The sequence below is a fragment of the Falco naumanni genome, chromosome 2 (genome assembly GCF_017639655.2).
Source record: "Falco naumanni isolate bFalNau1 chromosome 2, bFalNau1.pat, whole genome shotgun sequence".
Taxonomy (NCBI): Eukaryota; Metazoa; Chordata; class Aves; order Falconiformes; family Falconidae; genus Falco; species Falco naumanni.
This window is the reverse complement of record NC_054055.1, coordinates 93,686,726-93,708,643: the sequence shown is the minus strand read 5'-3', so window position 1 is coordinate 93,708,643 and position 21,918 is coordinate 93,686,726. Positions and strand designations below refer to the sequence as shown.

The window sequence follows — 21,918 nt, the reverse complement described above, 5'->3', positions numbered from 1 at the left end:
CATTCTTTAACACAGCATCTACACATTTCTGACAATTTAATATATTTGAAAACACATTTGTACATTACAGACAATCTTGGGAAATGCTTCACCCCTCACAAACCAGTGGCCAGTGTCTCTCATTGGGGAAGACATACAGTGACACCGACTCTGTCAATACCTGCTGTTTGAGGCACACATTTGCAAACCACTCTAGAAAAACACTGCCATAGGAATACATTTTATTTGTCATTACCATTAAAGCTTCTTTTACTGAAGAGATCAATTGGCTGTGTAACCTGAGATTTTCTAAAGCAATGTAAAGCTCTCAAACTTAGTTTTACAAAGCTGTAATAAGGGACACAGTGCTTTTTATTTTTGTACATTTTTTTACAAATTTGAACAGATATTTACCTTTTGATGAATTAAAAAAGTCACTTTGCCCAAAACAAAAAAAACCCAAACAACCCAAAGCTCAAAATTCGGAAGATTTCTTTATAGGAAAGGGTGCCCCAGGCATGTGGAGCCCATCAGTTACATGGTGCAGGTCCAACTTCTGTGACAGGTCTGGTGACGCCACATTGTTAATGGGATCCAGCCTTACACACAGTACAGGACCCCTCGCCTTCCCCTTCTGTCTCAGCGATGCAGGCTGCATTCCTGGCTTTGCAGGGCTGCCTCAATTGTCATGCAGTGGAATAACTTGTGATTCATAATTTAAAATATAACTTTCTATACTATTGCGAAAAGAGTGCCATGACCGTGGATTGGTCACTGGATAAAGGAAAACAAGGGTGAACCTTAATTCACCTTTGTACTCATTTACTGAAATTAACTGAGTGTTGCACGGCTGGAGCCCAGATAATGCTCCAGATTTATTGCCGGTTCTTCTACAACTTTCATACAGGTGTTAAATTACATTTTAACATGTAAGCGTATTTCCTCACTCTCTTACAAAATACAAATACAAAACCACCTTCTAATATCGCTTCTGTAATTTTGTAGGTCAGAATTACGTTCAGTATTACCAGACTTTCAGGAGAAATAGAGCAAATAAATTTGAAGTTTTGTAAAAGTGAAATCACTTATAAAAGCAAAGTGAAAAGATGTGCATTAAACATCAATTATTATAATCACAAAGAGTTGAAATACAGCAACAATTTCTCATTTGTACATATTGAGCAGCAAAAAAGTAAAAATAAAATAAAATACAACAAGCTTCATAGGGAAACAGACCTGAAACAGTTCTCTGCTGCTCATGGATAAGACAACTTTACCTTAAATTCTTTAGTGCATTCCCTCTCATTCACAAGAACTAATGATTATATCTTCCTGTTCTAAGACAAATCGAAAACAATCAAATCTTCCTTCAAATCAAGAACAGCTGTGAACTGGTGAATTAATACATATTCACTTGAGATCACTCTGAAATGTAGGACAAGGTCAATCGTGACAAACAGCTAAGGTGCACAACCATTCCGCCATTTTTAAGAGGAAACACCATTTACACAGAACAGTTTTTGCTACAGAACAGTAAAACTGCCACCTGTAAAGAGCATTACTGAAAACAGTATAGGAGCAGACACTGTGAGGACTGTAAGCAGCTTACTCTTCTTTCTTCTATTCAGTATTGTTCCGTTTCTGACTTTCTGTAACATAAAAAGAGGGAGGGGAAGGAAGAATAAATGGGAAAAAATGATTAAAAATACTTCTTCTGTAACTCAGTTTTTTTCATGCTTATGTCAGTTTCTCTCAAACCCGTTGACTGACTTCAAAGTAGTTTTATGGTAAATACTACAAGTAGATGCATTTCATTTAGGTCAAGCAGCATAAAGCAAAACCACAAAGCTAAATATAGCCTACATGTGTATCCAGCTCTGATTAATGGGCAGAATTAACCCTGAGATAAAATAAATGAGCCAGTACTTCTATCTTCCTTTTGTATCTGGAATTAGTTATTTAATCCATTCTAGAGTAATTCTGTTGAATACAATTGGTATCCGCTAGTGACACGTCCAAACAAAATCAGCTTGACTACCGGGAACTACTTCAAAGCACCACAAAAGTCCACTCACGCAAGCACTGAAACAGTTACATCTGCAATGGTAAACAGAATCACCGTTCATAAATGTCATTGAGGAAAGCAAGGCCAAGCTAAAGGGGCTGTCCTGTACTATGTGTTGGTCTCGAGAAACAGAGCCATAGTGATGTTTCCAAGTGTGAAGGCTCCAGGCGAGACTGAAAAGGAATATTTTGGTCACTCTAGGACATGCATCCGTACTGTATCTGCATGCACCAGATCATTAAATCATTTAACATTCTGTTCTCCACTCACATGACTTGGGGGTGTATTATTATCTTTAAAGTGGTACATGAGAAGGAAAAAGAAATTTATTAGAAATCACAGAAGAAACGCATGCTGCAGCTAAGGACTAAACTCCTTCTAGCATCTCATGCCAGTATTTTTATCAGGAGACCATCAGGCAGAAATGCATCATTCATATGCACAGCTGCTTTGTGAGCACAGCATGTGAAAGGAATAAAATCGGAGGGGAAAGTTGTGTCCTGCTTACAGAATTGCTCAGAAATACTGGAAAGCATGAATGTACACACGTATCAGAGTACCATACCAGCTGCAACTCTGACGAATCAGTGTAGGGAAAATGAAGAGAGACTAAGATTCAGACTCAGATCTGCAGAGATCAGGTGTCTCAGGAAATACAACCTCCAAATTGAAAGGAAATCTATGGGTACCATGTTTACAGGTGAAAAAACAACAATCCAACATCTCTTTGGCAAAGCCTAAGGCAAACAAATATTAATGCAAAATAAAAAGTCATGTCAACATAGTGTACTCAAAGTGATCCAACCTTGCAAACAGAAGTAACAAAAAAATCTCGACATAATTTTAAAATGTATTTGTATTGTATCTTCCAACACTAAACTCGATTTTGTACAGCATCCTACATGTAAGCTGTGCCCAAAACACTTAGCAGACTTTAATAAATTGCAGAGTTAGGCAGCAGAAGAGGAAAACAATTAAGTGCTGCAGGCAAGGAAGAAAATAGAAGCTCTCAGATGGGATTTGAAACAAAAGGGAGAATCCAGGTAACTTTGTCTCCTGTTTTAAGTCTCGAAGAAATAAATTTCATAAAGCAACATCAAAATTATTTACCTTAATAGCGTCATCCGTTTCTGTGCTCTCACACAATCATTTCAGCCTGTTTCTGAATCAGGAAACTCTTTTTCTGGAGAGCTGTCATCACTGAGGTCACTATAGCTGTCACTATTAGAAGCAATGCACAGTCAGAAGGATCTAAACCAAATACTTTATTCAAACCCTCCAACCCAGACGATGCATATGACCAACACTTTCCTCAAATGCAACCCATTTCCAGAAAACTACTTTAAGCCCATGCTCAATTTTAGTATTTTAGAACACCTTCCTCTACAGGAATGGGTTTAAGTTTGAGTCTAAGATCTGATGAGAAAAAATATCCTACCTGATAAACAGTATGTTCAATTTCTTTTTGCTTGGCCCCTGGTACCTTCATTCTACAGTTTGCTGGTGCTGTGTGCCTATTACTGCGATTAACAACATGGAGCGTAACAGCTATTCAGAGCAAGACTAAGATGAATTTCTCCTTTGTGATAAAGAAAATTATTGTTTTAACCAAAGGGAAAATTAGGACAATTTCATTTACTCAGAATGCTACAATTTATACTTAAATTACAATTCTTGCTCTTCGAGTCAGAACACAAGTCATCTTCAGTGCACCAAGCAATATCCTGACTTTTTTCCTGAGGTTTTATCCCCTTCTGCAGTTTCCCAAGAGAAGCAGACTGGTTTTCACTGAACAAACTGCCATGCAAATGATGGTTTTATAAAGTGGCCAGAACAAGGAAACAGTGAAGAACAGGAATCACCACAGTGACCGAGAGAAAGAAGTGTCCACAAATCACATTTTCAGTCAGCTGTGATCTCTACTGGGTCTCCAGTTTTATCTTAACTCTAAATACACGTCTTCAGAAGAACCTCCAGCCTTAACCTCCCCCTACTACACTTCACTTCTACAGTCTGATTTCTGGATGCTTGAATTTCCCCAAGATCAGAAACCAGCAAAGGAAGCGCAGGGAACCGACAAGTGCATTTCAGCAGCAATAATTCTGGTCAGTTCCGTGATACTTCGGAGCACAGGTTACGGTTAACATGGTGGGGGATCTCAGACCTCGTTTATGCGAGTACAGCAGCGTCAGCCTTGGGTACCAACTCTACTCCAGCCACTGTACACGTCACATCTCGCTCTTACCATATACACCTTCACCCTCCAGCCAACAGGACCCCAGTCACGTCACACTCCCCACCTCTGGCCGTGATCCCTTACTGAGACATCAAGCGCATAACCAGCCCATGACCCACCTAGACACAGCTTTACCAGCTGACCCACAGTGACTGCCTGCTGTGTAATGATTTAAGGGGAACTATGTAACCCCGCAGCTGGAGATCTTTCATCTAGACTGCAATGTGGAACAGTGAACAAACTGCACTCTGCTATATTGGTGCTTCTTACTGAGCACTGCTTTGTAGCCTGATTTTCACCCTCTCTTCTTTGCAAAAATAAAATAGTAATCAAAGATTAGATATAAACACAGTCATTTTAATAGAGTCGAACAGGAGGAATGGTACCAACAGTCGTCTCGTTTAATTTCTACCTCTGACTGTTAGGAAAGCCTCCCACAGTTCCAGCAAATCACTGTACCAAATTCTTTACAAAACCAGCTTAGATATTCCGACTGTTCTAACATTAAGACTTTGCCTACAGCATGTTGTTGATGCAGTTCTTATAAAGACTGTGTCATATTGGGCTAGTGAGAAATGCTCAATTTGATCATTTCACCAGCTGGCAAACAATTACACAGTTCAAGTGAGGAAAGTATTGTTAACAGTATGATCAAGCATGCCAGATGCACACAGACAAACACATCACCAACATTGTACTTACTTCTTTCTGAAAGTACCCATGGAAACATGGAATAAAAATTCAGTATTATTAAAACAGTTTTGCATATTCACATCACAGCAAAATAGCACAAACTGTCCACAGAACAGAGGGTAAAACTGTGATGGCAGAGAGCTGCATAATCTTACGATAGTCCTGGTTTAAATCCAGCATCTTCAGAGAACTTTTTTTTTCTTTTTTTTTTTAATAGGCTTTGCTGCCCAGTGGCAGTCACAGCCAAAAAACATATGCCAGAGCATCGTATACAACACAGTATGGGAGACAGATGCTTAAGTAAAAATGCTCAGTGACCAATGAGGTGAGAGAACTGCCCAGCTTCATCTCTTGAAGAACAGTTAGGTACTGATCCCCACCCAGCACTCTCATAATAGGTCCTCCCTCACTCAATGGGTCTCAAAAGCTGTAACAATCGTTCGTTTCAAACAGCCACAGCCTGTACTAACGTAAGTACATTTGTCTTTCATTTGCATTGAGGAAGAAATGCACTTAGCTTGGCTCCTGCCTTTGCAGGGAATAGCATTACTGTAACAACTGTTTAAATTGCATACATTTCTGGAAAAGGACCTTTTTGTCAATTATATGTTAAAAAAGGATGAAAAAAAAAACCCCTCTGAAACTGTGTCAAACACTTCATTTCTAAAGAATGTTGATCTGAATTTTCCAAACGAAACCAACAGAACATTCAAGGAACACCCATTTTACAGTTGCCTATATTTCTTAATAAAAACATTAAAAGCGGGTGTTTTGGTCCTTTTGAGAGGCTGTTTGAGAAACACAGGTTTAAAATTGGTCTGCAGTCTTAATTCCAATGACTATGCAACTGAGATTGGCTGCTGAGGTGGTGCACTGCAACTTCATGCCGTGTTTCCCCAGCTATCGGCTGCATTCCACACCATACCAATAGAGAACCTTCTCAGCTTGCCTCCTTTTGTGCTTTAGACAAATATAGCAGAGTTATGATGATGCCTTTGTCAGCAGAACAGAGACATCTGAAACTGGCATGAATTTGGTAATAATGGAGCACATGCAAGGGGGAAGATCTTTTCATTACTTACATCTTGAGAAAACAGGGATCTGAAGATGACTGGACATTAAAGCAAAACAAAATCCCATAATGTGATTTCTCAACAGAGGATGTTTTCCTTGCTCCCGAAAATGTGTTGCAGTTCATTGCAAAGTGAAACGCCAGACAGGTGCTGTTAGGTTCAGGTTGCAGCTAACTGCGAAGTGAAATACCAGGTACTGGTTGATATTTCACTTTGCAGTGAGCATATTTCCATTAACTACAGGTAGATTAGATGCAAGGATCAAAGTGACCAAAATTCTTTATCTTGCAGACTGAAGTGACTGCCCAGATGCAGTGACACTGCATACTCTGAGTTTAGTCCTGCTTTTATCTTGGCCACATCTTTATACTCCAGCTACCATGAAAAAAAAAGATGGAACAGAACTGCTGTGGTGGCCTTGCATTTGCTCACTAGCGTCTTTTTGTTGGAGTCCACGTTGTAAGAATCATTACAAACAAGATTAAGTGGGTGTCAGGTTCTTGCCTTATTCTTATTTATCCCCACCCCCAAAAAAAGGTGGATGATTGAAATTATTATAGTCATTAAGAAAATATTTAAAATAAATATTTTATTTCTTGTGCAGTGGTTATAATTGCAGTCACTCATACTTCTCAATGTATATTTTTATGATTTTTATAATAAAAATTATCATATACCATTTATTCTGATCGCCATCATTACATGATCCTACGCTTCCTTGAAACATCATTTCATTAAAGAATCCTTCAGCACATACCCAAGACTCCCCAAGTCCAAGCTGCCAGACATTTGCACTCACGTAAGTGGACCTAGGGTAACAGTTTTATTAGGAGCCAGCACTACAAAAATCACAACCAAGATGGCAGAACATATCTGGGTGTTACAAAAACTCTCTGCCAAGTCTCATGCATGGGATTCAATTAATTCAGCTTTGACATCTTCATCTGAGACAGCTGGCATCAGCTTCTTGCAATCAATGGAGAGAAACAGGCACTTGTAGGGTACAATGCTTCTGACCCACTTAACCATTATCATGAGCTGTCTGGCTCCCTTAAAGTGCATATTCACTTAGTAACTACAGAAAAAGACCTGGGGTGATTAGCTCAGAAGTGTCTTCACTGTAAACATCTAACATTAAAATATCAAAGTAACTGTCATAACAACCATTACTCAGTTCACTACTAAATACCACTAATGGTTGAGAAAGGTTTTCCTTTAAAACTTTTTCTATAGTTTTCTGTAAGAGCTCTGAGGGTACCAACAAGTCTTAGCTGCCCTGGCCATCCTCACCTGGGGCCTCCACTGACGGAGCCAGGAGCCTTGGCTCCCAATCCTTGCCTGCGCTATGTTGCAGACATGCCTGCACCCATCTCTGAGTTCTGTAGTCACCTGCTGACTGGACTACCTGGATTGACCTCAGACCTAACTCATCACTTTGCGCTTCTGCACTGGACTGTCTGTAAGACACGGTAACTGTCACTGCAGCCAGCCTGCTTGCCACCTTTGGCAACAGCGGTACCGACTGCTGCTGGTGAGGACACTATCCCTACCAGTACAGATGCCACCCCTGGCTCCTGGATTGTTTTCTTTGGTGGAGCAGCCCCTACCTCTCTTGCCACTGCCTTGATGGTTTTCAAATCTCAAGATCGCCCTCACTTTCCTCTGAAATGTCTGGATTTGGCCAATGGCAGAAATATGATGCTGTGCCAGACGTGTTTTGGTTGGAGACAATGTACAGGGGATATCAGAGATAGCCCTGATCATACCTTCTTTGTCCCTCATACATCAGAACATGTTTCATAGGCTGTTTCCTGTTCTGCTTATAGGTGCTTGCCCAAGTCTTCCTACAAGGCTGATTTGGGAGATAGCTGGACCATGTTAGTGCAGTAAGCACCCTATGGGCAAAACTCCTGAGATTTTTTTTCTTTATGCACAACCCCTCCTGTCCTCTGGCCATTTTTGTTCCTTGTCTCTGAATGCAACTCATAAGTCATCTGCTATTAATAATCTGCCCAGAACTTAACATAGTACTCTGTGACTGGATGGCATTGGATTAGTGCCTCACATCAGCATATTCACTAACGCTTTGCAAAAATATATTTTGGCAGTAGTCCTAGTTACCCACACTTTCTCATCTATGAACATCTCTCACTTCCTACATTTCCTCCCATCTACTGGACATTTCTGTTTATTTATGTTTAGCTTGTGACCTTTAGCTTCCTCAAAAAAACCCCAAACCAAACCAACGCACAGTCATAGAATGGTTTGGGTTGGAAGGGACCTTAAAGATCACTTAGTTTCACCCCCCCTATCATGGGCAAGGACACCTTCCACTAGACCAGGATGCAGATCTCATTATTTTCAGCACAGGTTTCTCAATTGCCTATATATTTTCACGTTATTTCTTTGTTCTGAACAGTGCTTTCAGCTCTTATTTAAATGACATTACTTGCAAATATCATTAATGCACTGTGACCAACTCTTGCAGGCTATTAATAAAGATGTTAACTGAGGGAAAGAAGAAATAAAGCCTGCTGATGCTAAACTTGCTATGGGGAAAAAAGAAACCAGCAACATGGCTTTATGGTACATCAGTGGTTTTGCAATCCATATGACACTGTTCCCAAAGATAAGCCAGTTTTTATTACTTTTCCCAAATGAAACTGTAAGACTCTGTCAAAGGCAACAACATTACACGTGAAGTTCCCCTCTTCATCCACTAGTTTTCTATTAAACAATTTTGTTTTCTTTCAAAAAGCAGTGTATTTGTGGGTATTGTACACTTTCCGAGAGTCTCCTGTGGTTCTGGTTTTCTCTGTCCTTTAAAATGAGACATTTAAACCGGCAGCTTCTCACCTTCCTCAGCTCCGTGTGAAATGGTAACTTCAGTATTTCCAAGGAAAGATTTAGAAAAAATCATGATTTAAAAGCATTCACAAGGACGTACATCACTTTGTCTGATGGTTAGGCACTCATGCCATAAAGCACGAGAGGCTGAAACCACAAGGGCAATTTAGATGCCCAAGTACCACTTCAGGTAACTAAGTAATGATTCATCAGTGAGTTACTCTCATCCTTTGCTCAGTTCTTGACTGTCTCTGTACGCATCAAAGCTTCTGGAAACTAAGTTTAACCCAGAGGATGCATTTCAGTCTCAAGCTGGGTATGCTCCTGCCTATGTGTAAGCATTCTCAGACTGTCTATCATACTATGCCTCACAAAAATTTAAGGGAAGTTTATTCACTTTGATTTATTTAAAGCACTCTCCTGGGAGGTGTGATACATCTTTAAATTTACTATTTGTTCTGCTTAGAAACTAGGGCTTCTGCCCAGATACCAGATGTTCTAAAATCACATTCTAATTTACGGGGCTGTTAAATATTCTGTGGTACTAATTTCCTGTTAAGAATCTCATACTGAAATATGTATTTCCTTTTGTCTCAGAACTTCATCATTAACTCTCTTTTTAGTGTTTTTCACAGCCTAGTTTAGGTAATCTGCTCAACTTGCTGGCCTCCACAAATTCTCTTTCAGGTTACATCTTTGTTCTAGTCAACAGTATGGCTACAATTCATAGAATCACAGAATGGGGGGGTTAGAAGGGACCTTAAAGATCATCTCATTCCAACCCCCTTGCCACAGGCAGGGACAACTTCCACTAGACCAGGTTGCTCAAAGCCCCTTCCAGCCTGGCCTTGAACACTTCAAACATTTTCAGGGATTTATGTGGGCAGTGTTGGATGAGGTGTGCAGAAAATCCTATTCTTAGATTTTTTTCAGTGTTGTTATGACATGCCTTAGCTTTACTACTCAATGAAATCATTAGCATTCTGGGGTTTAAAGGTTTAAATTGGAAATCCTTTCCACTCAGCAGGTGGATATGTTAATATGAGTAGGTGTGCTGTAATTAGCACTGAAATTCCCTTCTGAACGTTCTTCCCTGAAAAGTGTTCCTCTTTTAGTCTCCAAATATTTTTCTGTTCCAATGTTCTTTCCCAAGACAGAGGGGTTTGCTTGATTGCTGTGTAACTAGGTAAATGGTAAAATTTTTATTTTTCTATATAAAGTTTTGGGGTATGAACTTTTGCCTTTGCTAAATGTTTAAGTGTTGATTGCAGTTTACTGTATAAACACGAAGAAAAAGAGTTGGGTATACTATTTTATTGATTATTTCAAGTAAGTAAGTGTGGCACTTTCAATTAATTGCTGAAACTTAAAGTCAGGGTTAGAAAACATATTTGCTATAATGCTAAGGGATTAAAATTTAAATTAGCAGAAGACATGCAGATCACTCATTCAAAAAAAGTATTTTTTCTTTATCTCAGAGAGATGAGTATGTATATTTATGGGAGGAAACAGTAAAAGAAAGGATATTGGGATCTGGGAAACAAGATGAACTGTGAGGCAGAGTGCCCACAAGAGGAAAAGACTGAAGATCACTGTGCCTGAAGACTCCCTCCTGCCAAGCACCACAAAAATCTGGCTTGTGTAATGCACTGGCACAAATTTTAAAAGGTAGATAATGTTATGACCACTAATAACAGTGACAGGTTAAGGTAGTAGGAGTATTTCAATCAAGCTATACTAGTTCGCAGATCAGAAAGATATTCTCTCTGCATGTACACCATTGCACATTTGGCCAGGGTGAGCAAAGATGAAGAACATTTATGAAAAATAACTGATAACCATAAGGAGCAGGGTACCAAAACAGACTGATCTGGTCTGGCTTGGCTATTTTCCATTACTAATGAAACCTGAATAAAATTTCTAATTCTCGCTTAAGAAAAGGACATTTTAATAGAAAGAAATGCTAAAAAAATAAGGAAAAACACAACAACCAAAAAGCCCTAAAACCCCCACAAAATTAGTAAGTTTGGTGCCTTGTTTAGAGGAAAAGCCAGTAAGCCAGAGTTGGATCTGTTCTGTGTTACTATTCAGCCATTCTGTGATTATTTTTCTTTAAATTATTTTTGTTATTGTACCCTAGGCTTCCCTCTGACCTCTTTATGACTGCTCTTGTAATGAAATTGTAACTGTTGTTAATATCATTGAAATAAACAAGAATGAGTTAACACCAGCTAAAAAACTGTTGCTACATTCAATAAACCAAAAACTCTGTGTCCAAGGGAACTGGTACAAGATTTTGGTTTGGCCAAACCATCCAGTTTTGATCTAGATCCAAACCCTTCCGTTTGGGGTAAAGATACCCCAAAATGTTTTGTTTCAGGCCTGCCTCTGCTAGATGGTATTATTTAGTTACTGCAAATAAAATCAGTGTTTTCTTTTTTCTTGATCCTCTAAGTAAATTTCTTTCCCTGTGAAACTACTGTTAATGAATGAATGTTAACACAGGAGACCACTGACTTCACGTGAATTTGCTAAAGGTTTTTTGCTTCTTTCTGGTTATAATGTATGGATTTGGCTTTAGCCTTAACAGCCTTTGAAAATGAGGAAGTCAGGAACTATGCTTACGGCTTACAAATACTTTTACACCAAGGTTTATGTCAGGCATGCACAGGAACAAATAAATCAATCCATGAAGAACTCTTCCTCTTCTGGACTTCTGAATTGAAGGACAGGATAGTCCCTCCAAAAATGTGACTGTTAAGCTGCAGGCAAGTAAGAAAGAAAGGTTACCTTGGAGACAATTTACATCCACGTTGCAGGTATGCACTGAGTGTCCCAGTTGCTGCTAGCAACAGTCCAAGGTATGGAGGTGAAGGTTTCATAGGTCTTGAGGAAAACTCTGGGTGGAATTGAACTCCCACAAAATATGGGTGATCTGTAAGATCGATATCAAAGAAAACTGTAAGATGTAGGAAGGAGATAGTAGAAAAACTGTTAGGAAATAAGTTTATTGAAGATTTTGCATAGGAGTCCAGAAGTCAGATCAGCTTGTGTGAATTTAAGGGCGAGGTAGCAGGAACCTTAACTTTTTCCATGAAGAGCAATTGACAACAGAGGCAGAAGGTTAGTAAGGCAAATTAAGGAAAAATCACCCTGTGATTCAACCTTAACGTGCACAATGATGTAATTAAAAACTGAGTAATAAACCTGTACTGACATGTGAGGTGGGGGGAACAACCACGAAGTCTGCATTTATCATGTTATTTTCATAGTATTTTGGTTTCCCATATATATATATATATATATATATATATGCACATATATTCAGAACATGCACCTTAACATATCTGAGGGAGAAATAAAACAGTTCCTAAAAGACCAAACATTACCATACAGCAACTATTTACACACTAAGATAGATATGAAAGCAACATCCAGAGAAAATGGGGGAAAACAAGCTTCAAATAATTGGGCGTGGAAGGGACCTCCTGCAACATTAAGTCCAGTCTCCTGTTACTGAATGCAGCTACATCGTGTAGTCTCATGCACAAAGGGTCAAGGGTCTGCTGTAACACTAATTAGGGTTTTTTGCTCCCACTAGAAAGCTCTTTTCATACTCCCTCCTTTTGCTTAGAAACCTTTTCCTGTCACAGGCCATCTTCATTACAACCAACTTAGATCTATTTCTTGTGGTGCTCTTCTTTCCTGATGTTTGGCCTGTGTGATTAAGGATGACAACATCACCATCATTCAACTCTGCCTGCTAAGCTAAACAAGCCATGCTGCTTCACCTTCTCTTAAATCTTCAGTGCCCTGTTTCCCAATCAAAGCACTTCTTAACTACTGCTTTTGCTTCCCTTCTGCCTTCTTTGAAAGGATAAGGAAGGAAAAATGTTTTCATACTCTTCCATACTGTGCACCAGTTCCTTTTCTGAACATTGTTTTAAAGGAGCTAACATTAACCATTTCTAGTACCAGGACACTGGACAAAATTAACCACAGATCTCTTCTGGTTTGACAATTTCCACAATAATCCCAAACATTCAAGGAATATCTCTGCAGTACAGAGTAAGTGATAAGAAAACTGGGGTTTTCTTCTGTGAAGATAAACTACATGATATAGTCTACTGCTCTTCTCTCTGCTGCTGTCTTAAAGAGAACCTCAATCCTAAATTTATGCCGTAATTTCTTTCTCTTTATTATGCAATTTAGTTCTTTTAAAGCGTTAAAATAAAACAATGACAAAGCATCAAAAATTTCCTGTGGGGATATTTTGCTTAAAAGCTTAGCCTAAGCTATCTGGTTTACTGTTATTTCTATGCTTCTACTCCAATCCATCGTCCTCCCTATGATGACTGTTTTTCTTTAGTAATCAAGAGTCTCCTTGCAGCTCACTGTGAAAGAGTCCCAGGTTTTACTGCTGCTTTTATTCTTTTCACAGTAACATGCAATTTTAAAATTCCACCTGATTTATTTCACAATGCTCTCTATAGAAGTTGTTTCATGCAGGGCAGACAAAATAGCATTCCAACACCAGCACGCATAACAGAGGTAATCTATCAGGAACAAACTATGCAAAGAACACTATGACAACTAGTACTTTATGAATTCACATGTAACTTTGGCTCTCAGATTACTCTCTATGGTGCAGTTGCTTGACATTATAAGTACCATGGAGTATATAAAATCAATTCTCAGGAGCATCATGTCACAAGTAGCACTCCATAGGATGATAATGGATTCCTATGATAAATTTCTGTTTCTATGCATGCAGTTTACCTTAATCAATGTCAACTAGGGGCCACAGAAAGGAAAAGAAATGAAAAGAAACAAAATTAAATGAAAAAAAAATATCTTGTAAGGTAGCCTGCATCTTCAGGTGCCTGACACTCATCTAGCCAACAGTGACTTAACAGCAAGGAGTCAATCAAAGAATCAAGCAAAATCAAAGGGATTGTTTCCAAGAGCTACTCTGTATAGCATTCAACAAAAATGCAGTGTATCTCCTTTTTATTTCAGAACCTTTTAGAAAAGACATCAAGTCTTACTTGGTAAAGTAGTCCAAACCTACCAGATTTCCACAATATGAAACCCTCATCTATCTGAATCACTTCTGTGAAAGGAAGGAGCTTGCTTTCTGTTTGACTTTTATACTTTTTTCTATGATTCTAAACGTAAGGTAACTCAAGGAAACACAGATTGGAAGGCACCTTGGGAGGTCTCTAGTCCCACCTCCTGCTCAAAGCAGGGTCAAGTTCAAAGCTAAATCAGGTTGCTGACAGCTTTGTCTAGTCAAGTTTTGAAGGTCTCTACCTGCAAGGATGAAGATTTCACAGCCTCTCTAGGTAACATATTCCAGTGATGTTTTACGCTTTAGCTATATTGCATGTATATGTATTTCATATACTCAAGCAAACTGAACCTGTATTAATTATTGGGACATGACTAAGAATATTTCGTGGTGTTAGGGAGCAGGCCAATGTCATGAAGCTGGATTTTATCTTTCAAAGCCCAAGGCTACCATGAGAGGTCCCTGATGACTGGAAAAAGGCAGTCACCATGCCCTTCTTCAAGGCAAAAAGAATACAAGGAAGCACAGGACAGTCAGCCTAACCTCAGTTTATGGCAAGATTATGAAACAAATCCTCCTCCAAGGCATTTCCAGGCACATGAAGGACAGGAAGGCAATTGGGCATAACAAACTTGGGAACAATCAGTCCTTGGAAGCAGGGAGAGCAGTAGCCTTCCTTTATCCTGACTTTGGTTTCCTAGCATTCAAGTTGGGAGCTATGGACTATGGGAAGACTACAAGGTGTGTTAAAAAATGGCTGGACTGCTGGGTTCAAAGAGTAATGGTGAGTGGCTTGAAGTCCAACCAAGAGCATACAGAGAGGTACTCAAAACCTGACTGACACGGGTCTCAACAACCTGATCTATATTTGAAGGCAGTTCTGTGTTGAGGTCAGACTAGATAAAATCCCAAATCACTCTATGATTCTACATAGCCAAATCCCACTGCGCTAGAATTATGACCTTTAGGAAAAGGAGCATGTCTTTTCCTGATAATCAAATACATGCACAACCCTTGAGACATCTAAGACTTCTCCTAGCATCCTCTGAATCTTCACCCGCTGTAATACACAGGTGGAGTCAGCAGTATCCCCCAACATGATCTTGGCTATTATGACAGCTAAATATTGTGCCATTTAACTACATGCCATTTAACAACCTATAATTTACACGGGTTTAATAGATGCGGAAAGTACTACAGACAAGTAAGACACTCACTCTCCAGTTCAATAATTTCCATTCTGTTCCCTTCCGTATCATGGCCAACAAATTTCAAACCTTTCTCTTCAAAGCAGTGAGTCAATTCTGGGTTCACCTGAAATATTGAAAGTAATAATAATTGTAGTTCTATTTATTTTTTTAACAAACAGTAGTGGTTAATTATAATGTTTTTAGTATACATACAGGAAAGAAAGGAATTGAGAAAAGAGTTGGGAAGTTTTGCTTTCTTAACAACTCTCTGGTATAAATTTGTAAAAATGGGCATGCTTATTTAGTAAGAGATGAGTCAGTAATTTTAAAACTTACTACATAGCATTCAAAAGATTAAAGCCAGGGTCCTTTCTGCTTACTGCCCTCACCATTCTGAGCAGCTTGCATTCCTTGTTTCTCAAACAGCCCATTACAGCAGGTACGGACCGACCTTTTCTCTTTGAACACTGCATTTCAGTGGTTATGACACGAACTCTGGTTCAGCTCCTCCTTCAGACTGAGTTGCTCTGCAGTGAGTTGTTTCATTTCCTTGGTGATGTTCTAACCACTCAGTTAATATTCAAACTCTGAGCACTTTTACCACCACTACATTCTCCATCCAGCTTCTGAAGGAAACCTAACATTGTCTGAATTAGTTTGTAGCATGCACACATCTCACAGCCTGGGCCCCTCTGGAGATACTGATGGAGTCAGGTCCCTTCTGAACTATTTTAGAGAGAACTCTAGGAGTCCAGCTCTTGCCTGTCTCCTTGAATGATGGTATTTTGAATGTACACAGGCACTTCTGCTCAGATGTTCTCAAACAGAGGAGCAGAACTATACAAGGAGCACACAGAGTTGCATGTGGAAAGCAAGTGATCTTAATTAGCCTCCAAGTTGTAGATGCCTGAAGTCTGCCCGTATTTACATTATGAAAGAACACGCACTGCCTGAACATAATCTAAGCCTTTAAATAAACCAAATCGGCCAAGGAGTGATGCACTTAAGGATTGTAAGCCTTTACCTTTCAAATACTTCACAGGAAGTGGAAGTCAGGTGATCTCTGACATCACTCTCCAAGATCCTTTGGCTAAGACACTGCACCTTCTCTACCACAGAAACAGTACACTACATTGTTGCCCTCTGTTGAACACTTGTAAGAACACCTCTGTGATACTGTGTCTAGTTTCAGGCCCCTAAGTACAAGAAAGACTGACAAAATGTTGCAAGTCCATAGGAAGTCCAACCAGGGTGGTTAGGAGGTTGGACAACATGCAACACAGGAGGAGAAAGCAGATTTGTTCAGCCTGGAGAAGAGAAGGAAACTATCTAATGGGATGGTATAAAGAAGACTCAGCCAGACCTTGCTCAGAAATGTACAGCACAAGACTGAGAGATGAAAGACAAACTGCCCAAGGAGATCCCCTATTAGATATAAGGGAAAAGGAATCAACAATGAAGTGGTTAAGCACTGGAACAGATTCGAAAGATGTGGAATCTTTCTCTTCAGAAAGATTCAAAACTAGATGGGACAAAATCCTGAGTGGTCTGCTCTGACTTTGAAGTTGGCTCAGTTCCAAACAGGGAGTTTGACCAGACACTTACAGAGGTCTCTTTCAATCTAAATTATACTATCTAACCATTACTAAATTTTGGGTTATGTTTATGTAAGAATTCTCCCATTGGCTTTGAAAAGAATTGTGCCTAGCAAGAGAAACACAGTTTGCCTAAGCTTTAACTTCTGAGCACAAAGTACATTAGCAGTGCTTACCTCATATCGATGCCTGTGTCGCTCCTCTACAAACATTTCATCACCATAAAGTTTCCCTGAATATTCAACAAAAGAGAAATTACTGTTAATGTGTTGCTTTAATAGTTGTTGCATCTATTTCTTGTAATTTAAACCTCAAAAGTTTCACATGTAAAACGTAACAGGACACTATTCATCTCACTCCAGCTTTCTGTTTTTCTGAGTGATGACTACTTTCTTTTAATTTACTGTTACCTGAGTTTATTCAGGATTCATATTTGACATTCCTTGACCAGAAATAGCTTAAGTAGACTACAGTCTATAGGCCACACTTAAACTAATTTAAATTTTAAAGCCCAAAATAAAATAAAAAAATGTTTGAGTGAACAAGCAACATAAAATCCCTTCAGGGTTTTACAACAGTTATATGCAAAAGGTGCAGCGAAGGAAGCCTGTTAGTAGCATCCGTTCCATTTTAATAGAATAGAATATGCATGGCAGCTAGCATAAGGCCTCCAATGGCAAAGAGATAATATTGGTTTTTTCTGTTTTCCTGATCTCATTACCCAAACGACACTTTCAGTCCTCTGAACCTAATATGGAACACTCTACATTCCAGAGCAACAAGGAATAAGTTAGAGGTATGCAGGTAAGCCAGAATTTAATCATATCTCTAACTTACAGTCACAGCTCAAACTTTGCTCTCAATTTATCCTAGTGTCATTAGAATTACTATCTCGCTTAAAGGTTGCTACAAGAACTAGACTGCCCAGAAGATCTCCTAAAATTGTAGAATGACAGTACTGCAATTTTACAGAAAGTGGTATACATGTTAATCTTAAGGTACCACCTTTTCAAAACGATTATTTTCCTTCAAGTTGTAAAGCATCAGAAATAGGAATCAGATTTCCTGAGTAAACTACATCAGCTTTCTATGTGTCTTTGATAAATACAGTCATCTAAACAACTCATAATATTGGTCAAGAATTACAACACATGTTAATTGTTATTAACTTAAGTGTTTAGGTCACAGAAATACTTGTACATTTTTATATGCATACCTATATCACACCTAGGCAAAGCATCACCCAGATCAGTGAGATCACTAGCACAGGCATTCTCTAGAAAGGCAGATTTTTCATTAAATATGCATATGTATCACACTTTGATCTCCTGCTGAAGTAGATGTAATTTTTAAAGGATCAGAAGGGTACATTCCGCAAGTTCAACATAGCTAAATATAGTAATAGCTCAATGTCAGTGGCAGAGCAATATAAGAAATATGCCCATATTTAACCGATGGGCAAGAAACCAGTTTTTACACATTTACAGCATCACTTTATTACTACTGTATAATAGGAGGCAAATATTACTTCAATTTTAAAATACATATTGATCAAATTGAGTCATTTGTTCTATATTCTGGTTGCTTTTGTTTTGCATTCTGAAGCATCTTGTTATAGCAAATCATCTTCCTTTCCTGCAACAAATAATTTGCTTTCTCAAAACCAGACTGTTTCCAGGGACGAGCTAGGCCTAAGGCATTGCTGGATCAGAGACCGGAGTTAAGCAGGGCCTGGCTTATTAGGATACAAACAACGTGAGGACTAAGGCAGTGAGGCCAGGTGACGTTTAAGGCTGAGGTGTACAGGCAACTCTAGGGAATGACAACCAGCGTTTAGGTCAGGCAAGAGCACAAAGGGTAGGAGTTCGGGTTAGTTCTACCAAAAAGCTTCAAGGGTAGGACAAGAAGCCCTGGTTCACACATCCTGTCAAGTCAGAAAGAAAATAGGAAGAAAACTCTCTGATATTCCCAAGAAAATAATGAATTAAACTACTATAAGATGCATTTCAATTATCTCAACAGTCATTGTTTATTTAAAGCCTTGGACTCTAATTGACCTTTTCACTGCAACTTTCAGATGTCTCTCATTTCTTTCTTTACATTCCAATCCTGGGTAAATGTATATGGGAACAGGATCAGAGTGAAGGAACTCGGGGAAACTGTCACCCAACTGCTTGCCTGAGGTTACAGTCCCTTAACAAAACATGCTCTGGCGTTTTTGCTTTGCCATGTACAGAGTTCCTATCCAAAAGGCAAGTCATAAGAGCAGAAGTGTAACTTACTTAAAACAGAATTCTGTGTTTTGAAAACAGTCCTCCTCTTCCCCAGTCTCATTGTTCCACCCATATCTCCAGGATTGTGTTCTGGCATGTCAATAACCTGTACAGAAAAATTGTTCAAATACTGTTTCATACAACAAAGAAAAGAAAGAAGAAAGCAACAATTACATAACAGGCTGCATTGATTTATAAATGGTAACATTATTTTTCCTCCAAGCATTGCCAGTTATCACTTCTCTTTAGTTTTTCTAATGCTTTGTTCTCAGTATTGAGACTGTAATAGATTGAGGATATTAACTAACTGGTACAAGTTTTTTTCATTTAATGTTAAGATCAACAACAACAATTTACTAATTCCTTAATTTAATTTGTTGGGTGGAAAAAACTTCTCTTTTTAAAAAAAAGATACCAAACATTAGCAATAGGGTAATTCTGCCAAAAGCTATTCTTGGTCCTATAAGAGTACACAGATTTTAAAAAAACTGATGAATGCCTAAAAAAATATAATAATCTACCAAGTGATAAAGACACCACCTCTGAAAAAGCAAGTCCTTGAACACAGAGTGACAGAGGTTGAAAGATTACCCTAGGCAAATATTCCTGTACACTAGGCCCTTTCTTATACCGTTCTGTATACACAATACTCTTTCTCATGCTAAGAGGCAGAAACAGCTGTCTTAGCAAGACAGCCAAAGTCCTCTTTTTTTGGAAGTGGGAAGAAGAGGAGAGCATGGAGCAGCAGAGTGAAAAGAGGGCACCTGTAACAAGACTATATGCTAATGTTGTAAAAGCAGAATACTGTAAGAGGTGACTCCAACGTGTGTGTGCTATTTCAGATCATACACGTAACTAACTTATCACAGGGAGAAAATGGAACAACAGTCCCCCCTAATTCACCTTTACCACAGGGTTTTTCAGGTTGCCTAAGAACCCACAAAATACCGGGTTTCCTCGCATGAAGAATATGCTATTTAATGTAATATTTAAAGAAAAGAATATACAAATACCGGGTCTGAGGACTGAAGTGGAGGGGGTCAAATGGCTGCTATGTAAGTCAAGTGGAATCCAGGATGGTGGGATTTAAGGAATGTGAGAAACCACAATTTAGTGGAAGGAGTGCGTTTTGTTTTGCTCAGTTTGAAAAATCCTGCTGGGTCTCACAATTGAGTTTAGAAGAAGTCTGTCTCAAGAGAGGTAAACCAGTACAAAATTTGTAGAAACACACGAGCTGAAATTATGACCTACATACCTGTATTCACATATATACAGTCTGTGAGGAATGTAATTGACAAAGAAAGGTCCTAAATATACAAATATTCACACATATGGGTAATCTGGAATTGGATTTTTATTAACTTTAATTTGGCCTCTGGGAATAATGAAAACAATTTCTGATGATATACTTCATAAAGTGAAGTTATTCAATTTAGAAGGGATGGTGGAAAGTGCTTAGCCTTTGGCCTTGTGCCAATGCATTTCAGCTGTGTAATTATCTCTGTATAACCTTATACCTTCAAAATGTTATTTATAAGCTATATACTCGCTAGAAAATGTCATGAGCAGGAGTTGTGATCAAACCAGTCGGATAATACAAATCCTCTAATGACCCCTCAAATCATGAAGGTGAGGACTACACAGCACGTTCAGCTAAAAAAACCCCACATACTTAAAAAGAAGCTATTAATTGAATCCTTATTACTTCAAGAAACATGAGATTGTCTGCTTTTCCTTTATTTCCTTCCATTTACTTTTACTTTTTTTTCCTGAAATAGTGGCCACAAAAAACACGGGACATCAGAAGCGATTAGAACATACACAGCAGGCTGTGTGTATGCGTCAAACACGCTGACCCTCTGAAATCAAGCCCAAGTTTTCCATGAGGTGTTACTGTACTTGCCTACACCCATACTACAGCTAACCTTAAAGTTGTGCTCATGACTCCTGTTGAAGGGAGACAAAGTGGTAACTAGCAGCTATCAAGTACTTCAAGTACATGCTGCTCTTCCAACTATAAAAAAATCACTTTATTAGCTGTTTAACTATATTATATGCAGCTAATAAGAAAAAGAATGCACGTAATCTCAGCTTTAGATCTTTCTTCCTAAAAATTTGGGGCAGGACGTTTTGGTCTAACTTTGCTAACTGAATCACGGTAATACCCATATTTTCTGCCAACGTGACAGCTGTATTGCGTATCAACATCAAGAGTTTACTGCATGTGTTCATGTTTTGTTGTTGATTATGCGCATTATAAACCAGGTCTCCATCTTCCCCAAGATTTTTAGGTTTATGATAGTAAGAAAATAGACAAGGCTTCAAACGTTAACTTTTGTAGTCAGCTGAGGAAAGGAGCTACTTATGAAGTAATACCTCAGAGCTACTTTGACTCTGGATCTTCCTTTTTGACATGGCTTGTAGCTCTGATCAACTTCAGCAACTATCACAGCACAACTCTCAACGTTTAGATAAGATATGAGTTTCTCTGCAACAAAGTTTGTGCAAGAAACTTTCAAAAGCAAAGTGGCACTGCTGCCCTACAGCTCGAGGACAGTAGTAAGCATCAGAAAAGTAACTCATATTATGGAACATTTTGATATATTTTACATAATTTATTTGATCAGATAAAAGATGAACCTTCAAATGGTGGTTATTTTGAACAACTGTGCAACTGAATAGATTCTTCAAAGAGCTTATGCTTCCTGCTATAGAATAAATCAGCTCTTACTATGCATTAGTTCCTTGAAAAGCAGAGAACAGCACAGAACAACAGGCACCACAAGCAACAAAAAAGCATCAGCTGGCAGGGTCCAAGAAGAGATAAGGCTTTAATTAGCTCTTTCTTACCCAGATCTCTGAAAACTCCCAACAGTACAGAGATTTTACAGAGATC

General features: G+C 38.8%; 1 protein-coding gene across 4 annotated transcripts in view; it reads right to left on the bottom strand.

The window, feature by feature from the left end:
* Window positions 1–204: 204 nt before the first annotated feature.
* CTPS2 (CTP synthase 2) overlaps window positions 205–21,918 on the bottom strand; it is a 73,993-nt gene continuing 52,279 nt past the window's right edge. For 3 of the 4 annotated variants that reach the window (XM_040582667.1, XM_040582666.1, XM_040582668.1), the window contains exons 14-20: window positions 19,032–19,128; window positions 16,926–16,981; window positions 15,182–15,278; window positions 11,684–11,828; window positions 4,983–4,988; window positions 3,155–3,265; window positions 205–1,628 (exon numbers count right to left, since the gene is read on the bottom strand). In XM_040582667.1, coding sequence (XP_040438601.1) covers window positions 3,196–3,265; window positions 4,983–4,988; window positions 11,684–11,828; window positions 15,182–15,278; window positions 16,926–16,981; window positions 19,032–19,128 — 471 coding nt within the window. In that variant the 3' untranslated portion in view covers window positions 205–1,628; window positions 3,155–3,195. The remainder of the gene's footprint in view (window positions 1,629–3,154; window positions 3,266–4,982; window positions 4,989–11,683; window positions 11,829–15,181; window positions 15,279–16,925; window positions 16,982–19,031; window positions 19,129–21,918) is intronic. The other variant, XM_040582669.1, reaches the window with a different exon arrangement.